The 26,000-nt window shown below is 40.4% G+C and overlaps 1 protein-coding gene across 5 annotated transcripts in view; it reads right to left on the minus strand.

The window, feature by feature from the left end:
* Positions 1-26,000, minus strand: part of Klf12 (KLF transcription factor 12) — a 605,156-nt gene that overhangs the window by 112,579 nt on the left and 466,577 nt on the right. For all 5 annotated transcript variants that reach the window (XM_060391529.1, XM_060391528.1, XM_060391527.1 and 2 more), the window contains one exon: positions 22,244-22,379. In XM_060391529.1, coding sequence (XP_060247512.1) covers positions 22,244-22,379 — 136 coding nt within the window. The remainder of the gene's footprint in view (positions 1-22,243; positions 22,380-26,000) is intronic.

Consider the following 26,000-nt stretch of genomic DNA (forward strand, 5'->3'; position numbering starts at 1 on the left):
CTCAGCTGATTAAGCACTCGGCACATTAGTTACTCAACTGCTTCTTTCTCGATCACTTATTACTTACCATGCTCTCTCCTAAATATTTTATCGTTATTGCTTTAGTTAATCTACCCAAGCACTGCTGATTTCAGTTATCATTTTAAAGGTGAAAAGCAAACAAAGAAATATCAGCTTAGAAAAACTGGGTAACTCATCATTATTAGAGTTAGTAGTAGTTCATGGCAGTTTGGGAATTTGTTTACTTCTGTATGTGTGTTTATAGTCACATGTGTATGAATTTTTAAAAACAGGATCTCATGCTGCAGCCTTACGCTAGCACTGAATTTAACTATGAAGCCCAGGGTGATTTTCAACATACAGTCATCCTCCTGCCTCAAGCTGTCAAGGGCTGGGATGTCAAACATGAGCCGCCATGCCCAGATAGGTTGTGAATGTAAACTCATGGGCATAGCTCTAGGGGATGTTCTCTGGGCACTTCTGTTCTCAAGTATACACTACTTTGATCAGGTGACCATACAATGAAACTGGTCATAGGAAGCTTTTTGGTGTTGTTGTTGTTTTATTTCGTTTTAGGAAAAATGAAGAAAAATAAATTATTTTAAAAAATATGCATCACATAACATTTCATTATGGGACTAATCAAGATATGGCTACAATGAACACTTAAAAATTCCTGGCTCTCTGGAGGCAGAAATACCCAGTGATTTTAAATGTAAAAGGAAATCAGGGGGCAGATGGAGGTAGGGTGAGCTGAAGAACCTCAAAGCTACCTCGATGAGAGGGAGCTGACAGCTGACATCTCAGCCCGTCACATACAAGTCCACATGTATTTTATATAACAAAACATCTGACTAACTCTCTTAGCTAGCAAAATAGCTGGCTCAGTCTCTCATCACTTTCTTAGGCCTCCTTCTATAAATCACTCTTGTTTAGTTATTTCCCTATTTAACTTATAATCTACAAAATTATAGTCTGCTGTGTATCTCTTGGCTCCTCTAACACATTTTTTTTTCCCTCCCTGCTGAAATGATCAGTAGAGAAAATCTGGCAGGTGCTGACAATTATAGGTCTTTTGGGGACTCATTTGACTGAACTGGTTTTGAATCTTAAATTTCAGAATAAGGGATGCAGAAGCATAGTGAAGAAGAACTAGCTCAATCCAAATGTATAGGCCCTTCATGAGGGTGGTTTTGTCCCTTTTCTTCTTCCTCTTACAGAGCTCAGTGAAGAGATAAAATGAGGGTCTGCAGAAAACAACAACTAGCTCCACATTGCAAATGCACCTGCAAGCAGATGTGTGTTAGGACAATTAGGCTCTGTCATGACCACTTAGCACAGCTCTGCAGTGGGTGGGTCCTCCCTGGGCACCGAGAAACCCACCTTGCACTCTTAGATCAAGCACATGGATGCCTTTCTCCATATCATTTCTTTCCAATTTTTCTTAAATTGGATTTTGCTTCTTCTGTTAAAATGTGTTTATGTTATTTTGTTTTTGGTTTCTAGAACATTTCAAATAGCGTCAACCCCTGGCCTTCAATGGAGGCGGACTATTGGAGCAAGTGTGTGAGGGCATTCCCATGTTTTCTGGTCTTCACGGAAGTCCCAGCAGGATCAGAAATCTTAGTGACAACATCTGCATTATTAATGACCCCGCACCCCCGAGGATGTGAGAGACTTGACAGAAATGAGAATTCTGAGAGAATTCAGTGAGGATTAGACCACATACCATGTGTGGGGCTCTGAACATAGAATCTGGCTATACAGGGACTCAGAGAGTCCATATTCTTTTAGAGTGAAATAGAAAGATTTCACAGTTAGATGGAGCTGGGTTTGGACCCTTGCTAAGTGCTCTATCTCTGGCTCTGTGTAAGTTACTGACCCTGCTCAACTCCAGGTTCCTCAGCACTGAAGCAGGATATTGACATCTCTTCCATGAGATTTCTGGGATCACAGGCAAGGGAGGATATGGTGCATGTGGTACAAAGTGCTGCATATCATCTCTTTCTCACTTAGTTTATTAACACAATGACCAAAGGCTTGGTCCCAGCATGGAACTACTGGGTAGTGGTAGAATTTCAAGAAGTGGGGCCCAGTGAGAAGTCTTCAGGTCAATGGGAGCATGCCCAGGAGGTAAGAGGTTTTACTCCAACACATGCTCTATCATAAGGTGCTACCATGTGCCCCACACACTGATGCCAGTCTATTAAACCTTCAAACTGTGGGTCGAGAGAACCCTCTTCATAAATTGACTAGCTTGAATTTGTTAAAATTATGAAAAGCCAATACAAGTACTTCCTTTCAAGTCTCATCAAAATCAAAACAAATGAGTAATCCATAATATCTTTGAGATACACATTTTAAAAAGTCTTTGTTTCTTTCAGAGATAATCCTTAGTTTACTTTAAATTAATAACTCAAAGTTTTCATTACATATAGTCATTCTAATTATAATACTAAGCCAAACTATTCCTTTTATAATTTAGGGTTTTAAAATGTAGGTTAAAACTACATTATAATAAGAGCTATGATTTATCATCTATGAAATTAAAACATTTTTATAAAAAATAAGGGACATTATAGTGAATTCTAATGCAATCTATGAATTTTTTTCTTTGAATTATTATTATTATTATTATTATTGCCACATTGACTGTCATTCTAAATACACTGTCAGGAGAGAAGGATTTGTTATCCCTTTAATCGGAGAATGTTTTACGTATTCTCCTGGGGTCAAATCCTAAGAGATGTGTTTTTCAGGTATATATGAATGAAACTTAGCTCTAGCTTCTAATTAGTATACAGGAGAATATGCCTTATTGATCTAGGAACTAACATATCTAACTAACGTATTTGTTCAAATATTCCTGCATTATCTTCTCTGTCCTTGCATTGTTTGCTTGTGTCTTAGTTACTATCTTGTTGCTGTGAAGAGACAATGTAACCAAGGCAACCTATAAAATAAAAGCATTTAATTGGGAGTTGCTCAGAGTTTCAGATGTTGAGTGCATCGCGGCAGGAAGCATGCAGCAGGCAGGCAGGTATGGTGCTGGAGCAAAGCTGAGAGCTGCTATCCGACTCATAAGCATAAAAAGTGGCAGAGGGAGAAAGAGAAACATACACAAAAACAGAAAAAGAGAGACAGCGAAAGAGAAAGAGGGAGAGGCAGGCAGGCAGGCACACAGACAGACGTGGCCTTGCCTGGGCTTTGAAACAGCAAAGCCCACTCCCAGTGACACACCTCTCCAACAAAGCCACACCTCCTAATCCTTCATAAACAATCCACCAACGGGGAACCAGACATTCAAATACTAACCTACGGAGACCATTCTCATTCAGACCACCACAGCTTGGTTGTTCTTTTTCAGTTACATCATATTGCATACATTTATGTAAACCATCCTCCTAGATTCCTTTGACATAGCAAAGGGGAGAAGTAAAAAGAAGTACAGTATTTCCTCCAACTGTCAAACCAAATGCCATGGCTACTGTTGTGGAATTATGAGCCTTGTGGGTCTGATGACGCAACAGCCACACAGAACTGGAGTTCATTAGCAACATTCGGGAATGTCCTCAGAAATGGTGCTCGCTAGCATGGCTCCTGGCTTGGAAGAATGTACCAAACATGGCAGAGCAAGCTCCTGACTCACACTGCACACGGTCAGCAGCTCCCACCCATTTCACAATCACATGTGTTTCCTTTGCTCAGACACACAACCTACAGATACTCATGTCCTGGAGGAAACCTGCTAGATCTGGGGATCTTTTAAAGCAGTGTGTTCTAGTGCACAATCCCAAAGTACTAAAAGATAAAAGCAATTCTTAAAGTTATTTTTATGAATGAAAGTGGGGAAACGAATGAAAATGAATTTTATGAGTAACAAAAGATGTTTTAACAGACATTAACATCTTAAGAGTTTCATGGCAGCAGCCCACTTTTCTTGCATTTTGTTTTAATTAAGGCGTATAAACGAGTCAGAATCCACTGCAACTCACAGCTGAGTGGAATCAGTGTGGCACTCGGAGATGCCTGTGAGTATCAGAATAATACAGATTATCACTAGGTGGGGAACTACTAAAGCACATAGATCATTCCTGGATAGAACAACTCAAGCAAACATGTAGGTCTCAAAACATCTTCTATACGCTAGTCTATATGAGGATCAACTCAGTGGCATATATGAAAACTAACTGAGATGTTCCCTTGAGATCTATATTTCCAACACGGAAACGTTGCACATGTATGCACAAGAGCATATTCAGGGTTCAAAGTAATCAATTTATAACACAAGTGTACATTGCTATCCATTATTATCATCACTGGAAAATAAGAACAGATGATTGGTCACACAGTGATTGAGCTGCACGTGCAGGCCTCCGCTTGCTGTCATACACATGACTACAGGCACTCGCCTCCGGCACACGCTGAACATGTATGCCTCATTCGGCCTGATGTTTAATTCAGTCTGGCACATGGGCGCTCTAGGAAGGTACTCAGCTGTGCCATTTTATGTGAGTGGACATCTGCATGCACACATCTGAAAAGAGCTAGTGCAAAGTGACAACCTTCCTAACCAATGGCGTGCAATAAAAACAGTGGTACCAGGGAGCTGGGGCTTGACTGTGTTCCCGGCACCATGGTAAATTCTTACATTCTTACATTCCCCCAGGAATCTCCTGAGTTAGGTGAAGAGATCGGCTGTGATCTGGTCTCAAGAAGGAGGAGGAGGAGGAGGAGGAGAAGAAAAACCTGAAAGTACAGATCAGTGTGCTGATAGGCTGGGAATTCATAAAACTGTAGGAAGCTTGCCTGCATATCACTGTGCTATATGTGCAATTTTAAAAATAATGAATCCTAGACACTTCTACAAAACATCATTTAAAAAATTCCTTTGCTGACATCACACTCGAGTCTTCTCATTCTGACAGTTTATAGTTGACAAAGCCCTTTGTCTGTTCCTAATGACAATAGTTTGGGGCTGCAAATGGACTTTCTGAAGTGGAGTTCCCTCCCTGAACAACTGTATTCGCTATTAGCATCATTCATTCCTTTGTATTGCATGTTTGTGTGCATGCCATGGCATGTGTGGAGGTCAGAGGACAACCCCGAGAGTTGGTTCTCTTCTAGAACACGTTCCCGGGGTCAAACTCGGGTCATCAACTGTTTACCAGGGACTTTTACCTGCTGAACTAGCTTGCCTGCTAGTTTATCAGTATTTCTCATGTTTCAATTGCTTGAATTTCTTTCACTGCCTCACTTATAAACCAGCATTAATATTAAACATTATGCATCATTATACATAGTGGTTTTACTTTTAGGTACTTGTTTCTAAACTTCATTTAAATTCTTGTGCTGCTGATTATTAAGGAACAAATGTACAAGCGTACAAATGTGAGCCAAGCTGAGTCATAGTATCCATTTCCTGCTTAAAGGCAGCTATTCCTTCAGAAAGTCAGGGAGCACCTTGCCAGGGCAGAACACACCTGGACCGCGGGACAGACTGCAAAGGATACAGGCAGCTGTAAGACGTTATTCTCACCAAGGATGGTTCCATACTTTCATGTAGGTTTACATCACGTAACAGACTAGGGGATAGGATCTGGGAGATGACTTACTGTAAAGTCTGCATTTTCTTTGGTTGGGAGGGGGTCAGAGAAATGAGGTAACATTTGGGGTTGTATTGCCTGAGTGTGACAGGGCAGAATCCACTCCTCAGGGCACCTCTGGGAATGATTCTCCACCAAATATTGGGAAAGCAGTCTCAAAGATTACAAGCATATAATCATTCATATCTAAAATATATCTTTTAAAACAGCCAGCTTTCCTGGAGAGATGGCTCAGTGGTTTGAGAACACTTTCTGCTCTTCCACAGGACCCAGGTTTGTTCCCAGCACCCACATCATGTGACCCACAATCTTGTTTCAGGGGCTGTGACTTCTTTTGGACTGGGTGGACACTGCAGCCACATGCTGAACATACAGACAAATAGAGCCAAATAAGTAAGAATCAGTTTAATTTAAAAAAATCAAAATGTATATGCAGAATCATTTTCACATTTATATTTTAGTTGAACCACTGGTCAGCTAGCCCATGGTCCAGTTGACATACTTAGATGTGATTTCAGCTTCAAAATGTCCTGAAGTTCCCCTTAGGAAATAATTCCAAAAACTGGATTTCTTCCCGCTGCTAGCATGCTTTCCTGGCCTTTTAAGAGATCAGTGAATTTTTTATTTCCTTATTTGTTTATGTGTATGGTGCATACACAGCAAATGTGTGTACCTGGCAAGCATGGATGAAAGGACATAGATTGTTCTGCTCTATCAATTTGTTCCCTTCATTGAATCAAGGGCCAAAATGGCAGCAATCTGGAACTTGTAGCCACAGGCTCTTAGGCTATAGGCTCTTGAATGGCCATGATCAGCTTTTATGTCAGGTCTGGGGATTTGATCTTAGGCCCTCACGCTCCCTCACTGAGGTCTACCTCGAGCCCATCTCTCTAATCTCTGCCCTTAGATTCAACTTTTCTTAGACTTTTCTTTCTCAACTTTCTTAATGCTGCTGCCCCTTAATACAGTTTCTCTTGTTGTCATGACCCCCCAACCATAAAATTATTTCATAACTGTAAGTTTGCTACTTTTATGATCATCATGTAAATATCCGATCTTCAGATGGTCTTAAGTAACACCTGTGAAAGGGTTGATGGACCCCCAATGGGGTAATGACCCACAGATTGAGAACCACTGTTTAAAATGTAGAAAATATTTAAAATGCAGAAGGACACAAGCTATGTTTAGGTTAACCTTCCCATGTTTAAAGTTCACTTTGTCTTGAACTAGCCAACAAAACTAAGAACTTATTACAGAAATAACCCCATTAGACTATGAATGCTTCTGTTCTCTGCCCCCGGACGTGGTGACCCTAAGCTCATAATGACCCAAGGGGGCCTTTCCTTCTTTGTATTCCTCCCTGCCTCCTGAAAAGAACCAGATCTTACAATTCTGTCTAGGGCTCATTTCAAAACCACCAATGTCTGTATCTTAGAATGATCAGATCCTCTACAAAGAAAAGTACTGATGATTTTCCCCCCAAACTGTTTAGCTATCGAAGATAATCCTAACTCTCGTTTCCATACCCATGATGAGGACCTATCCTGATCTTCTATATTAGTAACTTCTTCTCAGACTCTGAGTGCTGGATAAATAGGTTTGCTTTATGAATGCAAATTTACTATAATGGGAAGAAGTTAGTTCTTCAGAACTTTCCTTTGATTGTACATGTGAGAGTTATCATCGTGAGCGACAGGGAAAGCTTTCCCGGCTTGATAAATGATGTCCTCCACTTGTCTCTTTCACAAGCCAGGCATGGGGTCTCATGCATGACAGATGCTCTGTAAGCATCATGTGGTTACGAACAGTTGGTTACAGAACAACGAATCTCTCAGAGCAGTTGAGAAAGAGTCTCTGGGTCCTTCAGGAAGCTTGATCTTGTATTGCTAACTCTATGCCATATCAACAACCATGTAGTACCTATGCATCTTGGAAGCACGGCAACCTGAACACTGCTTTAGGACATTCCTTTCTCCAAATGATCAATGGGCAGATCGTGGAGCTGAAGGTGTGATGAAGGCAAACGAAGGCTTGGGTAAAGAAAGGCTCCTTCTCTTCAAGGTAAGGCAGCATCCAATCAACACTTTGGGTCTACAGCCTACAAATATTTACTCACATTACAAGTTAAAATATCAGAAGAAGAAAAGAGACTTCCAAAACCTGTGTGGATAAGAAGACGAAGACGTTGTAGGTAGGATGAAAATCAAACAGTGAAGAAGAGGTAGAAACGGTTCAGGTAAATGTCAGTTTTATAAGATCCCGAGAGTTGTCATTTTGAATGGACAAACACCATAATTTCCTTTTACAGTGATGTATCCAGAAAAAGACCAGACAAATATATTTATTCTGCATCCATGAAAGAATTTTAAGAAATGTTCTTTCCGACACAATTACTTGAAGAACCTTTCACACTTCGTCCCCCCTGTAGAAGTGTGCGCTACATAAATGACTGGCACTACACTGGCTGCCTTTCTTTCTTTCTGCACATGCTTTCGGACAACTTATGGAATTACTTACCGAATTGCCACTCACAAGTCCTTCTCAGTCTGGGGCATCCTGGTGGAAGTAAAGCGCTTATAACTGAGTCTGAGCTACACCTCGTCACTCTTGCTTGCTAAGTGGGACAGACTTCTCCCTTTAATTCTCCCAACCTCAGAAGGATAGGGCCTGTCTTCTTAACTTCTTTAAGCTCCTTCTGTCTGTCCACTGATTAACTATTCTTCCTTCACCTGTCTCCTCACTCCATGGCTTTATTCAAAACAGACTCCTTGGCCTCCATATCTCTGAATTGAGCAGACCCTTTGTTACGATACATTGCATAAAGACTATCAATACAAAAGTTAAGGATGTGGCACCAATGGAGCTGCTGGAGGGAGTGGAGAGGGATACAGCACCTTTGGGATTACCTGGTTCTTGCCGAAATTATAAACGAACATGCCCTTAAGTGAAGTGAAGGCATATGACCTGGTTAACTGCATGCAATTGTCAGTACGACCTTCCTTAGAGTCCCAGGTAGAAAATTGCCCAAAACTCATCAGAAGGTAAACGGGCCAGTAGGATGTTGAAGAAGGCTGGGTCCCAGCCAGCTGGAGCTATATAGCCAATCCTGTCTCACACCAAACCACGGCAGTGAGATGGCTCAGGGCGATCAACTGCTTGCTCTAAGAGTGATAACTGCTTGCTGTAAGAGTGATCCAGTTAATGATTGGGACCAATAGGGTGAGAGGAGACCATCTACACCAGCAATTTGTCTTCGGACCTAAACACACACACACACACACACACACACACACACACACACCACTATGCATGCACACAGACACAAATGTTTTCAAAACTGAGAAAAAAATCACACAAAAATAAGTGAGTGGTTTATAAATTATGCTACATCTACACTTAACACTAACTACTTAGAAATATTCGACATGCAAGAATCACAGAAATTCTGCACTTAGTGAAAGAAGGCAAAACAAGAGATCACATGTGGTTTCACAAAGACCCAGAACTAACTAACCAGTGACACAAGAGAGTGGGAAAAGAATTTACTAGAAAGCGTAGTTCAGGATGACAAAAATTTTGTTTGGTTATATGAGGGCATTGTGATTTTTAAGTTTTATGAAATGTGCCATTAAAATTGATTTATTGCAGGTAAAGAATATTTTTTAAACTAATATATGTTGATTTGCCACTGACTACCTTTATGCATTTTTGGTCCTCCCTGCTCAGTTCTGGCTCTGGATGTTCAAGCAACGCTATCACCCACTCCTGTGACCATAATCATCCTTTGATACCTTATGGGATTGGTTCCATAATCCTTGCCATGGATGCCAAAATCCACAGCAGCTCAAGCTGACTCTACCCAATGGTGTAGTTTATGTGCCTCTATTTTCTGGTTCCCTTACACACTGTATTTATTACTTACAACGCAGCATACAGTGGACATCCACAAGAGACAGATACCATACTGTATTGCTCAGGAAATAATGCCAAGAAAACAAATCTGTACTTGCTCAGTACAAACATGATTGATTTTCATATATATCTGACTCCCAGTTGGTTGATGTGCAGGAGTGGAGAAAACAGCTACAGACAGTTGACAGCACTGTATTCAGGTCAAAGCTGTGTTTATTTCCTTTCTCTCACTGCGTCTGGTAGAGTCCAGTTTTCACAAAAAGTATCAGTTCCTCCTCAAATGGTAATCATAATCTCTCCTCTTCCAGAAAGTAGGCGAGAAAGCGTGGTTGGTTCCCATGGCAGAAAAGGCATTTCATGTTGAACGAACAGTGTCCTTAGTTACAACACACAAATTAAATCACTTCACTTCCACGGGTCTGTAAGATGCCATCACTCCTTCGAGAACTATTAAGAGGCACCATGGAATCTTAAGTAAGAACAAATTGATAATTATAAAGCACTGCCCTCTGAACCCGACACTGTGGTTACTGGCATGGAGCTGAGAAGCCAATGGAAAAGCCCAGGCACGTGCACAGAGAGGCTTCTCTCTGATCTACTGCAACAACTTCCAACAACTCTTGCTGATGCTTTGGGCATACGATTAGGCTGTTATTCAGTTTTGCAACTAAGAATTTACTACCAAAGCCTTTTAAATATGTAAGTATAACTGGGGTCTGCTAAAGAGATACGTGGCAAGATTTTGGAAACCTTACATTTCTTTCAATGTAGCTGCTGATTTGAAATCTGACTGAGTAAAAATGAAGGCGTAAAAGCCAAAGCTCAAATTTCTATTAAAGAAATGTATTTTCAAAATCAGGCCTAAAAGGATAGTGTAACTTCAACTTCATGATGATTTTGTTTCCATTGAGTGATTTCTAATTTTGCTGGATACTCTTCCCATTATAAAACCTTTACTGGCTTGCTGATTTTACCTGGATGATAAGCCTGTAAAAATACTATTTTAACCAAACAATGAAATATATCCAGGAATAAAACCAAAAGACTTTTTGATCTCCTGCTTGAAAATAAAGTCATATTCACAATTTTATTGTTTTACATTTAATCTTACATATGCAGAAATGTATTTCTATGTAAATTTAAATTAGTTTAAAGTCTGGTGTGATGCCTCAGCTGATGATCCAACTTCTATCCCTAGGAACTTCATGGTGGAAAGGGAGAGTTAACTCTTGCACAGTGTCCCCTGATCTACACACACACACACACACACACACACATATACACACACAAACACACATACACACACACACACATACACACACACACACACACACACACACACACACACACCACAAAAATAACTATATGCAATGAAATGTTTTAAAGTTGCTTTTATATTTGCTGTAGACAATGGCTACTTTGACCATAAGGATGAATTTCATTTTTGTCTCTCCCGATTGTCTTATACACACAAGACAAAACAGAATGACTGCACTCTTCTCTTGAAGGGTCATTGAAATCTGTCACAGATTTTTGTCTTCAATGGCCTGGACAACAGGTTCATTCTCATGATTATTTGTATTTGTTACTGTTACAACCCATAGCTGCATAAATCTTGAAGCCAGTGAGATCTGTTGTTTTTTCTACCAGAAGAGGTTAGTCAAGGTTAGTTTGCACTTACAGATGGAAAGTAACTCTATTTCCCAGACTTTGCTAAGGCAGATAGAATGGGTCTCTTGCTAAGCTTTTCATTTTAATAATTCCACTGCGTTATATCTAATGAATCCTTTCTAAGAGTATAAACCATGTCAGGATTTAGAAGATAAAGTCAAGAATCAATAAGGATACTAGTCATTTCTGATCTTTAAAATATATATGCAACTAAAGAGTCTAGGGAGGGTTATGAGAACTCCTGGGACACTGATAACAGGGTGTTACTAAAATTTTCTAAAACTCAAGAAGCTAAATTAGAAAAAAAGGAGTAAGTCTATTCACTGGGGCTACTGCTCTTATCTTTCACATATGTTAGCTTCTTCATCACTCTTCTCCCGAGTTCCCTTTTTACCTAAGTGGAAGATATTTCTGCTCTCATTTGGCTTTGGTCATGAGATTTTACTCACATTAAGAGAGGCCAGAATTTTATACAGAACTATTCAACTAATATTAAAAATCAGGTTGATAAAATAACCATTTTAGTTTAGAACACTTAATTGCTTTCAAGCTAATTTTAAAGTACAGACACATGAATTTAATGTAGTACTCCCATATTTCTGAATTCCATAATTGGAAATAAAATAATATAAATGATGTATTGGATACTTTTAAAAGAAAACATTGGGAGCATTTTATCCTAGTTCAAGTCAATGTTTGACATTCTTTTCCACATAATAGTAATTTTATATTATATTTATCAGAAATATTTTTAAATTTTGCAGACATTTTTACTATGCTAACTGCATGTGATCTACAATGTAATTTCTAGGATAAGTCAGACTGTTTAAGGTCAGGTAGCTGAAGACCTGTGGCTATGTGACTGTGAAAACCAGACGGAGAAAAGACCAAGTGAAATGCCAGTCTCATAAAATTCACTCTTGTTCAGTCTTTATTTTTACATATACATAGACACACACATACATACACACACACACACACCACACATACACACACACACACACACACTCTTTGTACAGGGTATTAGACCATTCATGAAAACACATCCTTTGATCCTTTGCTTTCATATGATGCACGAAAGTAAATGAATTCAGTGATATTTAAGTGTGTGTTAATGTGATAAAACTCAGATAAAATTACGGTGCAATGGCTGTACTTCATGGGTAGCAGAAAAAATATACAGTCCAGAGCATCTGGAGGCTGTATCATGGTGAGCTCTGTCACTTCAACTGTTACTTTCTAGGTTTGGTCATCTGTACCTTTGCTGAGTATACCAATAAATAATGATGAACAGTTCTGGGAACTCGTAATGAGGTTTATTAATATTTCACCATTATCATTGAATATTTGTGTCAACACATATAAAATGCATGAAAAACAATCATATATACTTACTGCAGACACTAATTTAGAGTATACATGTATGTATAAGGCACATACTTTAAGTAACTGTGCAATGTGATTGTAGACTGAACATATAGCAATATCAAGACACAAAGTTCTGACATGCACTGTGTGACCCACATGAAGTACCAAGCCTTTGTCATGAATTCTTAGAAATGAGCAACACTAAAATAAATTATGAACAGAATGAAAAACAAGTCTCTACTTCGAGGTAAGTAAAACACCGACTTTTCAATTCCATCTATGATGTAATCTGGAATCTCGTAATCAAAGAAATAAAGCGAAGGGCTGAAGAGAGAGCTCATTGCTTAAGACTATATACTGTCCTTGTAAAGGACCTAGGTTTAGTTGCCAGCACTCCCATAGCACTCATGACCCTATGTAACTTCATTTCCAAGGGATCTGATTCACTCCTCTGTTCTGGCCTGCAAGGGTACCAGACACATACGTGGTATACATATGTGCATATGGGCAAAGGACTCATACACACACACACACACACACACACACACAATGTACATCATTTAAAATATATAAAAAATACAGAAACTTCCTCAAGATCCAGCCATACCACTCCTAGGCATATATCCAAAAGAGGTTCAAGTACACAAAAAGGACATTTGCTCAACCATGTTTGTAGCAGCTTTATTTGTAATAGCCAGAAGCTGGAAACAACCCAGATGCCCCTCAACTGAAGAATGGATGCAGAAATTGTGGTACATCTATACAATGGAGTATTACTCAGCAATGAAAAATAAGGAAATCATGAAATTTGCAGGTAAATGGTGGGACCTGGAAAGGATCATCCTGAGTGAGTTGTCCCAGAAGCAAAAAGACACACGGTATATACTCACTCATATAAATATACAACATAGGATAAACCCACTAAAATCGGTACATCTAAACAAACTAAGCAAAAGAGAGGACCCTAACTAAAACGCTCAATCTCCATCCTGAAGGGCAAAGAGGATGGACATCAGAAGAAGAAGAAAACAGGAAACAACCTAGGAACCTGCTACAGAGGGCCTCTGAAAGCCAGAAGAAGAAAACAGGAAACAACCTAAGAACCTGCCACAGAGGGCCTCTGAAAGCCTCTGCCCTGCTGACTATCAAAGCAGATGCTGACCCTGATGGCCAACTGGTGGGCAGAGTGAATGGAATTTTATGTAAGAAGTGGGAAATAGCAAGAGCTGGAGAGGACAGGAACTCCACAGGGAGAGCAACAGAACAAGAAAATTTGAACACAGGGAACTTCCCAGAGACTCATACTCCAACCAAGGACTATTCATGGAGATAACCTAGAACCCCTGCACAGATGTAGCCCATAGCAGTTTAGTGTCCAAGTGGGTTACATAGTGATGGGAAGAGAGACTGCCTCTGACATAATCTGATTGGCCTGCTCTTTGATCACCTCCCCCTGAGTGGGGAGTAGCCTTACCAGGCCACAGAAGACAATGCAGCCATTCCTGATGTGATCTGATAGACTAAGATCAGAAGGAAGGAGAGGAGGACCTTCCCTATCAGTGGACTTGGGGAGGAGCATGCATGCAGAAATGGGGGGAAGGGTGGGATTGGGAGGGGAGGAGGGAGGGGCTTATGGGGGGATACAAAGTGAATAAAGTGTAATTAATAATAAAAAACTACAGAAACTATGTAGATAGGCATATATATATATATATATATATATATATATATACACACACATATATATCCTTTCATGAATTAATTTAGCATTTTAAAGGATGATTCTTAGTCAGCACACAGCCCAAGCTGGTCTCAAACTATGAGCAAATCCTTTTTGTCTCAGATTCCCTCACCCCCCCAAATCCTAAGATGATTGTGAAGAAACACCTCACCTTGTTAAAATTCTCTCTTTAAAACGTTTGATTTCTGTTAGTCTTGTTGGTACACATCTTGAATCCTAGGACTTGAAAGGCAGAGAGAGGCAGGCAGATCTCTGTGATTTTTTATGGTCAGCCTGGTCTACATGAGTTCTAGGCCTGGCCAGTTTACACAGTGAGACACTGTCTTGAAAAACAACAACAACAACAACAGTAAAAAGAGTCTTATTTCTATTTTTAAATTGATCACTGAGGAGTGATTATGTCACAGAAGAATAAGATAATTCACTCCCTACGCTAAGTAGGGAAGGCTAAGTAAAATTGAGGTTTTTTTAGTATTTTGCATAGCTTATACATCCATCCCCCACCCCACACTCTAGCAAAACAATAGTTTTGTAACACCTTAGAGACAGATTTTAATCATCGCAAAAATTCACACCAAGAACTTCGAACGATAAGCTAGCCACTGGAACTAAAGTGACATCTTTTAAGGGAGAAAAGTACCTAATGGCTACTTGAGGATAAATAAGATACTGCAGCACAGCAGACAGCTTCAACTCCTTGGGGAAACTTTATGCACTGAAGAAAATGGAAGACAGGCTGGATCCTTCAAAAGAGTATCCCCAAAACAAATGTGTATTATTGCTGTAATGATTAACATTCGTGGTAATGTGGACATTTTTCCTTCTGTGTGTGTGTGTGTGTGTGTTGTTTTTAAACAACTTAGAAAGTATTTGAAGAAATGCCTGCATGTGCACATAACTAGATTGCAAGAACCTAAGCCTTTCTGACAACAAATACTTGAAGAAAAAAAAATGTTTTGCATGATTTAGGTGGGAATTTAAACAACTGTTTATAGACTCCCTTTAAAAAGACAGACCGACCCAGGGGAGAGGGCCAGAGGGCCAGAGAAAGCAAAGTGACAAAGAAAGAAAGCGGAGACATTGTCATTCTGTCCTGATGCCTCCCCTGGAGTATAGCGTTAGAACAGTCAGCTGGCTTCTGAAGAACTCTGCTTCCTTTGTGAAACCAAGGAACTGTAAGTGCGTTCTTCATCCGGTCACTGAGACTGACAGCTAGTCATTCCGGAATGCCTCTGCCTTAGCGTTCTGCACTTACTGCCTCTCTCGGGCCACTCTTAGCTGTCCAGGGCTTTGTTCTCATACCTTGCCCTTGTTCCCCACCCCCCCTTTTTTTTGGTCAGCTTCACGCAAGCCAGAGTCATTTGAAAAGAGGGAACCTCAGTTGGGAAAAATGCCCCCTTCCCCACACTGGCCCTTTTGCAAGCTCACTGTGGGCAGTGTTCCCCTCAGGGAGCTGCCCCGAGTGTTACAAGAAAGCATGCTGAGCAAGCCCAAAGCACCATTCCTTCAAGGTCTCTATTTCAATTCCCACTTCCAGGCCCTGCTATGAGCTCCTTCCTTTGACTTCACTTTGTGACAGATTGTGACCTTCCCTGTTGCTTTCTGTGATGGAGTTTTGTAACAGCAGCAGCAGGTCTGACACATGTCTCCTCCAGTGCACTGAGCATAACTTTATCAGAGTTCCTCATAGCCAAGAGCTATGAGTCATTCTGTCTCCAACATGACACACAAGGCTGAATGAGTGAAGGGATGACCGAATGAGTGAAGGGATGACCGAATGAGTGAGTGGCTTGCCTTATGAATACATGGCTTAATTTGGTAATCTATGAACCTATTTAAATAATAAGTAATTAGTCAGACTTAATTGTATTTTTTACGCTTAAAGAGAGACCAAGACTGTTCTAGCAAAGGAGATAAAAGGGGCTGCAAGTGGACATAGGGTCTCCATCTTGCTCTTAAATATTCGGGTCTGAGTTGTGAAGTCATTGCTATTTGTTTTTTTTTTTTTTTTTTTCAGTCTTAGCAGACTGCTGAGTTGATGCGCTGGCCAAGCATGTACTTTAGACTTTAGTCAGAAACCATTCTCAATAAATCAGGGCTTATTTCTCTCTTTGTTTATTCTAACTTTCTTCAAGAGCCTTCAAAAAGCATCCCCTCTACCGGGCAAGTGTGACTGCTTCCCTTACTTACCCATCAGCACTGGCACACAAGCCAAGTTATTTGGTCAGCGGCCACTGGCAGCTGGCCTTATTTTCTAAACATTTCTGCCCAAATGTATCTCTTAGTAGGACCTGAAGTGGGCATTTGAAAGTATTCCAAATCTTACTAGGATTATGAACTAAAAACACAGTTTCATCAAATAGAGCCTTGGACTGGGAGGATTCTGAGAGCCGACCCTGAAAATTTCAACTATCAGAAAGTAGAGAACCAACATGAGTTGGCTTTTCGTCCATCCCAGTCTACCCACACTTAGCAGCTCAGAAGAGACATAAACATTCTGAAACGTTTCAGCTGAAGAGAGAAAGTGGAAGATAGCTTCCTTTCAGCCCTCCCCTGTTTCCTATCACAGCTGGGCAGAAAGCGATACTATAAAAAGCGTGATTTGGGAGTCTTAGTCGTATCAGCACATACGCTATACTGAAGTATACCTGCAATCATATTTTTTCCCAGCAGTAGCTCTTAAAATAAAACGTAATGATAACATTTATTTAAAAAGCACTCTAATATTTTGCATTTTATTTCTTCATCTTTTTACATAATGCATGGGGCTGTAGATGATAAATCCTCTTACAATATATCTGAGAATATACCTGACAGAATTCTTTCTCCCTTGACGACATCCTATGTAAGATGAGTTTACAGGACAGAAAGTATACAGTTAGATCACCTATGCTGAGGCTTACTGGGGGACAGTTATAGTTCTGAGGTTAACGCACAGCACAGAAGCAGGTGCTGCAGCTGTCTCTTCCTCAAGGACAGATGTCTTGATTGGACTAGGAACTCAGCAAACGACTTTCTGTAGGATCATTAGAGAGAGCATAAAGCACTGCACGCCTCTGTTTTCTCTCTCCACATGGTAAAGGCAGGACCACGGGGCAAATGAAAGGAAAACGGTAGGAGTTCTCAGAGAATCTGCCAACTGTAAACTCCCATAATAGTTCTTCCTTCCTTTTCTCGCTCATCTCTAGCCCTGTTCTCCAGTGTGATTTAAAAGACATTAGCAGAGGAAATTAAGGAAAGCAAGGGCGTGTTGACTGTTCAACAAGTTTGGAATTTAAAAAATAAAGAAAAAAAACCCCTTGACATTTCTGACTTTCCTGTATCAAGAAATGCAGTTTCTAAAGAAGGTATCATCATGTGTAGACTAACTATAGGAAAGTTTTCAGGAAACATGGGCTAACTGGCCACCATATTTTCTTTCAAAGCACACTTATGCAAAAGAAGTACCAAACGTAAGTTTATTTGTTTTCTGAAATCCACCAGTTGGCTTCTTCACAATGAGTCGTGTTTCCCATAAGCCACATAATAAAATGGGACAAGGGAGACATTAAAATGATGGAAGTAGCTTGAATGTTATGGACAACAAGCTGTTTAAAAACTGTTTCATTTTAACAGGGACAGATGTCAGGATGCTAGTGAAAACATCTTCCTCTGCTCACTCCAAAGCTTCAACCTGTCCTCCTCAGCTTCACCCTGACTGAGATCATTCTTTCAAGTCCTGTTCTTCCATCTTGATCCTGGGTAGGACAGAAATCTCTCTGGGATGGGCCCTTTCACATGCTGCTCACATTTAGTCTATATACATTAAAAGGATCTAGAATGTGCAGAATTTAGAGAAAGAAGAAAGAGGAGAAGTGAGTAACTTCTGGGTAACCAAAATGAAACTCAAAAGTTTACCTCCTTCAAAAACATCGCTATTTTGTCTAGATTTAGAATTAATTACAAAAAATTGCCCTGATAGAGTGCCTTTACCTTCCATCCTCTAAACACTGACTTCATAATGATGTTTGCCCAGTTGTCAAGAGAAATGACCTTATTTTACCATTGGGCAGGGGCCTGGGGGTTGAGACAGAGACAAAACAGATGTTCTAGGAATGCCAAAGTCTGTCTCTTTCACTGAGTACATGATTGCTAACACACACTCTGTCTACAAGATTAAAATAAGAAAGAGCCCATCTGTGAGACCTGCTCTGGCTGCTGTTTACAATTTAGCTAAGTTCACTGACTCAACTGATGAGGGGGTGAGGGTCAGATTACTCAGTGGGAAGAGCTGAAGTATTCCTTTTAAGAATACTGATCAGTGTCCTTGCTGAGTAAATTCACATAAACTGGGGTGGCCTTAGGGCATTCTTTTTATCTGAAGACTCGTCTGGGTTTCTGGGGAGAACGTGCATGCTGGCTAACAACTTCTATGTATCCAATCAGAAGAAATCATTTTTTAAATCTCAAATTCAATGTAAAACATCCTCTTAAAACAACCAATAAAATGAATACTACCAGGAGGAGAATTGTTAGCACAATAAGGCTTATTCGATACCTACTAATGCTAATAAAACAAGACATTAGGTTAACAGTCAAGCTACACTGCCTGAGAACAAAAGCTCCTGGAAGGAAACACACCCTCACACCGAACTATCTGTGAGTCTGATCAGCAGATCTGACCTTCAGTGACTGGAGAGTCTGGAATGCTGTGGCTCCAGAGCCAGATCACTTTGAGCCACACTGTACCCTCTCAGCCTCATAAGCATTTACTGCCCTTTTCTATAGGTGGCCTAAACATTTTGTGATTGTTAGGTAAACTTTTTGGAATGTAGAAGCAGAACCCCTGTCTCCATCAACCAAAAGGCTAAGAATGCTGCTATAAGCCATCTGAGGCCAACAGCTGAGGCCGCCTCACTTTGCTTTACCCCACCTATCTGATGGACCTAACCATATCTTTCAAAAGTGTCTTGACTCATGACTTCCTTCATTTTGTTACTATACAAATTACTATCAAATGGAATTAAGGCTAACCTGAACCTGTTCCTGGGCTGGGGTCTCCCATATCTGGCTACAGAATAAACCGTGTCATCGGTTTGAGATGAGAACTGTATTTTTTTATGTCAACACGGCAGCGCACACACAAGGCAGTACAGTACCCCAATGAGTACGGGAACTCTCTTATTTTGATCTCTATTTCTGTGAAAAAGACAACGGCCAAAAGCAATGTGGGAAGGAAAGGGTTTAATTTCATTTTGTGGCTTCTGGTCCATCATCCAGAGAAGTCACGGGGAGCTCCCTGCAGGACGCTGGAGGCAGAAGCAGAAGCAGAGGCAGAGGCCAGGGAGAAATGCTGCCTGCTGGCTTGCTCCCTGCGGCTTTCTCAGTCTCCTTTCTCATAGCACTGTGGACTACAGGTGGCGGTTCTCTCCGTGAGCCTGCCCCTCTCATACAAGCCATTTATCAAGAATATACCCCACAGACTTGCCTCCAGGCAATAAGATGGAGGCATTTTCTCATTTGTGGTTCTTCTACGATAACCCTAGCTTGTGTCAAGTTGACAAAGAACTAAGCAGGATGGGGACAAAAAGCTTTAGCTGGAGATATCTGCTCTGTGGTTCAGCGAGGAGCCCTCAACAAAAAGCACAGCCATTTTCTTGTCCCCCGTGTCAATCTCTTTGAATGTCCTCAACCTTACACATCTGTCTGCTCCCATGGCCAACTCTGTATTACTACTGAAAAGCAAAGAGGTGGGCAAACTTTTGGGTGCGTCTTAGACCGGAGCTCCACTGCTTTCTAACTGGAAAGACAAAACATAAATTCATTGCCCAGGGTTTGAAAACTCATCTGTCTACTACATAGAAAACTCAGATTTCACCATCAGTCTCCAAGCATCCTCCTCTACCCAATAGTCTCAGGAAAGGTCTACAAGTACAGAAAATGAAGACACGCTCAGAAATCCTTTGAAATCTGCTCATAACTTACATGCTAAACTGATGTTTTTAATAATTTGAATTAACACTGGGTATAAAGATGGAAATGCATGAAGAATGAGATGAAAGAGATGTTAATAATGAAACAATTACATGTCATTAGGAATTCAAGAGAAATTCCTAATCCAAGAGCCAGAAGACAAATTCACAACTGATTTTTCAAAATGAATGCTGAGGAATTTTCTGTAATTTAACATGGATCGTACATTGGTTTTACACTCAAATTTCTTCAACATACTACTAACAGCTTGCAAAGTATCTCTACACTTGAGAGGCTTTTGGGGGGACATTGTGGTTGTTTTATCCAAAAGCATCTCTGTAGTTTTAAATGCTTGCATGCAAACTCAGACTTGAAGGGTGGTGAATTAATATTGATGGATCCAGAAATTGTACAGCTTTCCAGGTGATAGAAGCTCAATGTATGCTTTACTAAACTTTTAATAAAGACACTGACATGAATAATAAATCTAACTTCCCTTAATATGCACACACAATTTTCAGAATAGTTTCAAGGACGAAGATTTGCATTTTTACACAAAATATTGCAGCTTGAAACTTAAAGCATAGGAAAGAGCTACCACTAACTTCTGGAGTTAAACAAGTTGAACATAGAAAAAAACAGAGCAGGGTTGTAGGTGGCAAGAGCTGGGTTGTGGGCAAAAGACCTTCAAGTAAAAATGGGTAAAAGATGCATTTGACATCTGAAAAAATTTAGCTCTTCTCTGGAAAGGTGACTCAGTGATTAAGAGCACTTGATGGTATTACAGAGGAGCAGGGTCTAATCCCGAACACTCACATAGTGGCTCACAACCATCTATAATTACAGTTCCGGGGAGTTAAGCGTCAATCCCATCCTCTGCAGGTACCAGGCACGCATGCGGTACATGCACATACGTGCTTACATTCATCCGTACGAGCAAAGTGCCCACATACTTAAAATAAATAAAGTAAAGTAGATCTTAAAGATTCTCAACAGAAACAACAAAAGAGTACCTTGGTGAGATAATGGGGACATTATTTAAGTTGACTGTGGCGATCATTTCACAGTACTGAAGCGGATCACATCAGTGAATTACACATTTTAAATACACACCGTTTTTCAGTTCTCTCTCAACAAGGTCAAAAATAACATTACACAGAAACATACACATGGGCTAGCGTGAGTTGTATTCTAGCTAGAGTTGGCAAAAATACAAATGCAGCTTATTCTACAAGCAAGAATTGATTTCTAATCCTGAGGTCAGAGTGGAAGAAAACAAAGAGGAGAGGGGGGAAATCCCATGGAATAAGTGTGCATGATTCCTATTTTCCAAAGTACTATCACAGTATCTTCCGAATTTAAGTCTTCCATAAAGCTGTAGTTTTCTACCAAAGCAAGGTGAGGAGGGGCTGGAGAGATGGCCAGTGGTTAAAAGCACTTGAAAGCTCTTGCAGCGTACCTGGACTCAGTACCCAGGGTAGGCAGCTCATACTGAACTGCCTGTAATGCCACCTCTGGGGGATTTGATGACCTCTTCTAGCCTCCACAAGTACTGCACTGGTGAGCATACACACATACTTCAAACCCAAAATTAAACAAAAACACTATTTAAAAAAAATCATAATAAAAACTGAAATAAGTATACTTGAAACATTCTATTGCTTTAAATTTATAGACGAGTAATGATGGTGATAATTGGACACTGTTATTCAAAAAGAACATTTTGTTTTTCAGAAAGGAAGTGTGCAAAGGGGTGATTGAAAGGACACATACAGGTCTTACAACTAAGAGAACAAAACCTCCCCACTCTTTTGAGACATTCCATTCTTCTCCCTAAACTGATCCCAAAGAGTGCAGGCCAAATGTACAGATACAGTCACGTGTGCCAGTTCAGAGCTAAAACGGCATGCCTGGGGAACCAGAGATGCTTCAGTTTCCGTTATCCATCGATCACCTTGCAATGCTCATTTCATCCTGAGAACGTGGTACTTACTCTTGTACTGCTCTGGCTATGGAAAGGGCCGTGGATCCAGTTTCATTAACGCTATCTAAGGTCACATTTGGCAGGTCATCATCATCACTGTCACTTTTACTTTGTCTGGGAGATAGGCCTCGGGGGTCCATTTGTGCTGGGAAGAAAAGGCATATATAATGAATTAAAATTAGTGTGCAGAACTGGACTTCGAGCTGGACGGACATCGAGCACAGAATCACTCTCCTGTGCATTTCCCGCAAACAGATTCCCAGACGCTAAAGGGACCAGCATCTTATGGACTGTTCCTGTGATGAACACAATATCTACATCAGATCCCAAGAGTTCCAGGCATGTGCCTAGAACAGAAGCCACCAGAGTCAGTAAATGGTGATATTGCCCACAAAGCGAGGTCAAAGCTAATTGCATAGTTCCTAGTTCCTAAGTAACCGTTTCACCCCCGGCTTCTCTTCCTGCTTTCTTCTGCTGCCAGACCTCCAGCCATGCCACTAGCACTTTCCCTGGAGGAGAGACGGCATGAGGTAGAGGAGGTATCACTTGCTTCATGCTCTCAGAAGAGGTTAAAAGAAGAACAAGGTTCACATGACTAAAATAAAATTTCAGGCTTTTCTCCTTTTGTGTGTGTGTGAATTGTTGTCTTACAGATTATCACTGTTTCAGGGAGAGCGGAAACTTGACTACAGAAAAACGGCAGAGGTAGAAGCATCAAACATTTCTGGTATCTGTTTACTTGTGTTGAAAAGAGTGCATTCATCTCTATCATGACTGCAGCTTTCAAATAGACATTTCCAAATCTGATTCTCCTCCTACCATGAACTTGTCCAAGTAAGAAGCTGCTGTTCTGACCCTGTTGACTAGTTCAATGAGGAATTTAATGTAATACCACACAGACTTTTTTCTGCCTCCCCCCACCCCCATGCGTAGCTTTAGCTACTGCTTAAAACTGCCTTCTGTGCTTTCCTGTCTTGGAAAACACGCATACCGCCCCAATTAAAAAAAAAAAAAAAAAGTCTGTACACAATTGTTAACCTAACCCACTCAGCTCCAATTCAGATCATCATTCATCAAAGGTGCCCAAGAAAGGCTTCCCAAACCACCATTGTTTGCAAAGGAAAGCAAAATGTACTTCATATCAAGGTTATAATGACATTTGGGTACAACTACCTTTCAAATCATGATTACAATGGCAGTTGGATAGAAGCGTATTGAAAATTACGGTTAGAATGACATTTGGCTAAAATTGAGCAAAAAGATACCTTTTTATTTTTCAACTAATTTTTTTATAGCTGTACATCATGAACTCCCAAAGAAATGCTGATATTTTACCATGTTTTACCCAGGATCAGGCAATTTGTGGTTGTACACAATATTTATAATGTGGCTAAAAAAACTAACCCTAGAGGGTCTGCACAGATATCTAGCTGAAGGAGTTGATATTCATTGCATCTGGAGAATGCTAATGTGGCTGACACATTTTCTGCCTCTCGTCCATGCACGTGAAAATGCGCCTTGTGAAAGGGGATTGCTTGGTAAACATCATCTAAATTGATTCAAAACCTCTGCAATAGCAGTCTTTTAATGTGGACAAATTCCTCATTGCTCTCCACCCAGTGATTCTGGAAGTATCTGGAAATACTTTACCTGTCAAGACCAGCGAGGTGGGGTGCAATTTGGGTTACCAGGATGTTACTGCTATATTGAAGATGAGAAGTCAAGGACCCTGCTAAATATTCTACAATACTCTGGACAGTCAGTCATCCACAATGAAGAATTTATCACTCTAATTTTCAACTGTGCAAAGATTGATAATTTTACCTAGAGAGTTAAGATTTTAGGAAAATAGACATGTTCCGATACGGTGTTCAGTTGAATAAATATGTCCTCGTTTCAAAGTCACTGACAGGGAAACACAGATACACATTGGGTCACCATATTTCTCTAACATTGTCCTCAAATAAAGCAATTCACTGTCTTGGGACACTGCGCTGAGGATGGTCTCAGATACAGAGTTCACTTGCTCACATGCCAGGGATTATGCCAATAACCAAGCAGAACATAGCACAGGACCAACAAAACAATCAAACAAAAATACCAAACAAACAAACAAAACAAACAAACAAACCACTATGACCAAGCAGAACATACCACAGGACCAATAAATAAACAATGACAACAACAGCAAAGAGCTTTTCCACCTGATCAGTTAAAGACACCTCCGGAGTGGGATGATGCAGATTTTCTTAGTGTGAAGCTTGGGGGTCTATCTTGAGCTGGTAACACACAGCATTATTGTCTAGTTACTCTAAAGGTATATTACCGTATATTATTAAGATTCATATGGCTCTACTCGACAAGCTGGTTTAATCAAACTTACAAACAACGTCATTCTCATGTTACTTAGTGGCACAGATTCTGGCTACTGTGCCCTTAAGTGAATCCATTTTCCTGCAAACTTTAGAGAATGTGCTACACAAACGAAGATGGCTATGGCTACAGAGGCACAAAGTGATTCAGTCTGTGTGACGGGGACTTTTCTTGTACACGCTGTTGGTTATTGACTGAAACATTGTTTAGCAGCCCATGGCTATGCTGGAAAGATATTGACCAGCTCTCAAGCTGGAAGGCATAAGGACTCAAGAAAGATATAAGCATTTTGCCAGGAATTCACCGATGTTTTCCTCTAGTTTCCTTTGATTTGTTCCAGTGTGACTCATCTAATGACTGCTTATAACTATGAAAATCCCAGCCAAGAAAATTAATGGCAGATCCATCTAGGCCTCCACCTCCTCACTGTGTGCTTCTATATGGGCCTGAAATGTCAATAGTTGACCAATGAAAGTTGCCGAAACATTGTATACAATGATACCTTTGCTAAGGTATGAAACGATCAGCTAAAGAACAGAGAGTATTCTCATGGTGCCATTTTGTCCAGAACAGCCAGAGTTCTCAGACACCTACAACTAGAGGAGGGATGAGGTGGCTATGCAAGAGGCTGAAGGTCAAGCAAGCCTAGCTGTACGAAACATCCCCAAAATGTGGGGAACTGTAACACGAGTCATCTAGATTGTGTGCTGTTTATAGCCAAACTTCAGTATAAAATATGCTAAAGAAGTCATCTGTTTGGATGTACTTTTCGGGAGGCTTGTGCTTGAGGACTTCTTTCCAATATTTTCAATAAATATTATGAAATACATCTGCTGCCACCATGCTGGGAGATTCTTCATGCTCACATCCTCAGCCAAGCTGAGAAAATAATCAGAAAGGCGTTTTCAAAATCTGCATTGCTGATGAGGTCAGATGATTAGCTTATCTACATACTTGCATAATTCTACGCTATTTTTATTAAACATGGAATAGGGACATCTCATCTGGTTAACATCCATTAGTCTTTGCATATTTGAGCCCATGTTAGGATCCCCTAAGTTTCTCAGCACTCATGTAGGACAATGCAAACATTTCCTGGGCAACTAGAACACACATATCCTCTCCCACTCAAACACTCTCCCCCACCCTCCCTGTCTTCCTGACTCTCTCTCACACACTTACTCTAACACACAAACTCACACGTATACATACATTCAGAGTTCTCTAAGTTAAGAGAACAAAGAATTTATCTTTGAGCTTGGTGTAGCGGTATATACCTTTTCTCATACTCAACAGGTGGAAACACAAGGAGATTTCTAAGTTCAAGGCCAACCTGGCCTCCAAAGTGACTTGCAAGCCAGCAAGAGCTACATGGTAAGATGCAGTCCCTTAT

The sequence above is a fragment of the Meriones unguiculatus genome, chromosome 9, assembly GCF_030254825.1.
Source record: "Meriones unguiculatus strain TT.TT164.6M chromosome 9, Bangor_MerUng_6.1, whole genome shotgun sequence".
Lineage (NCBI taxonomy): Eukaryota > Metazoa > Chordata > Mammalia > Rodentia > Muridae > Meriones > Meriones unguiculatus.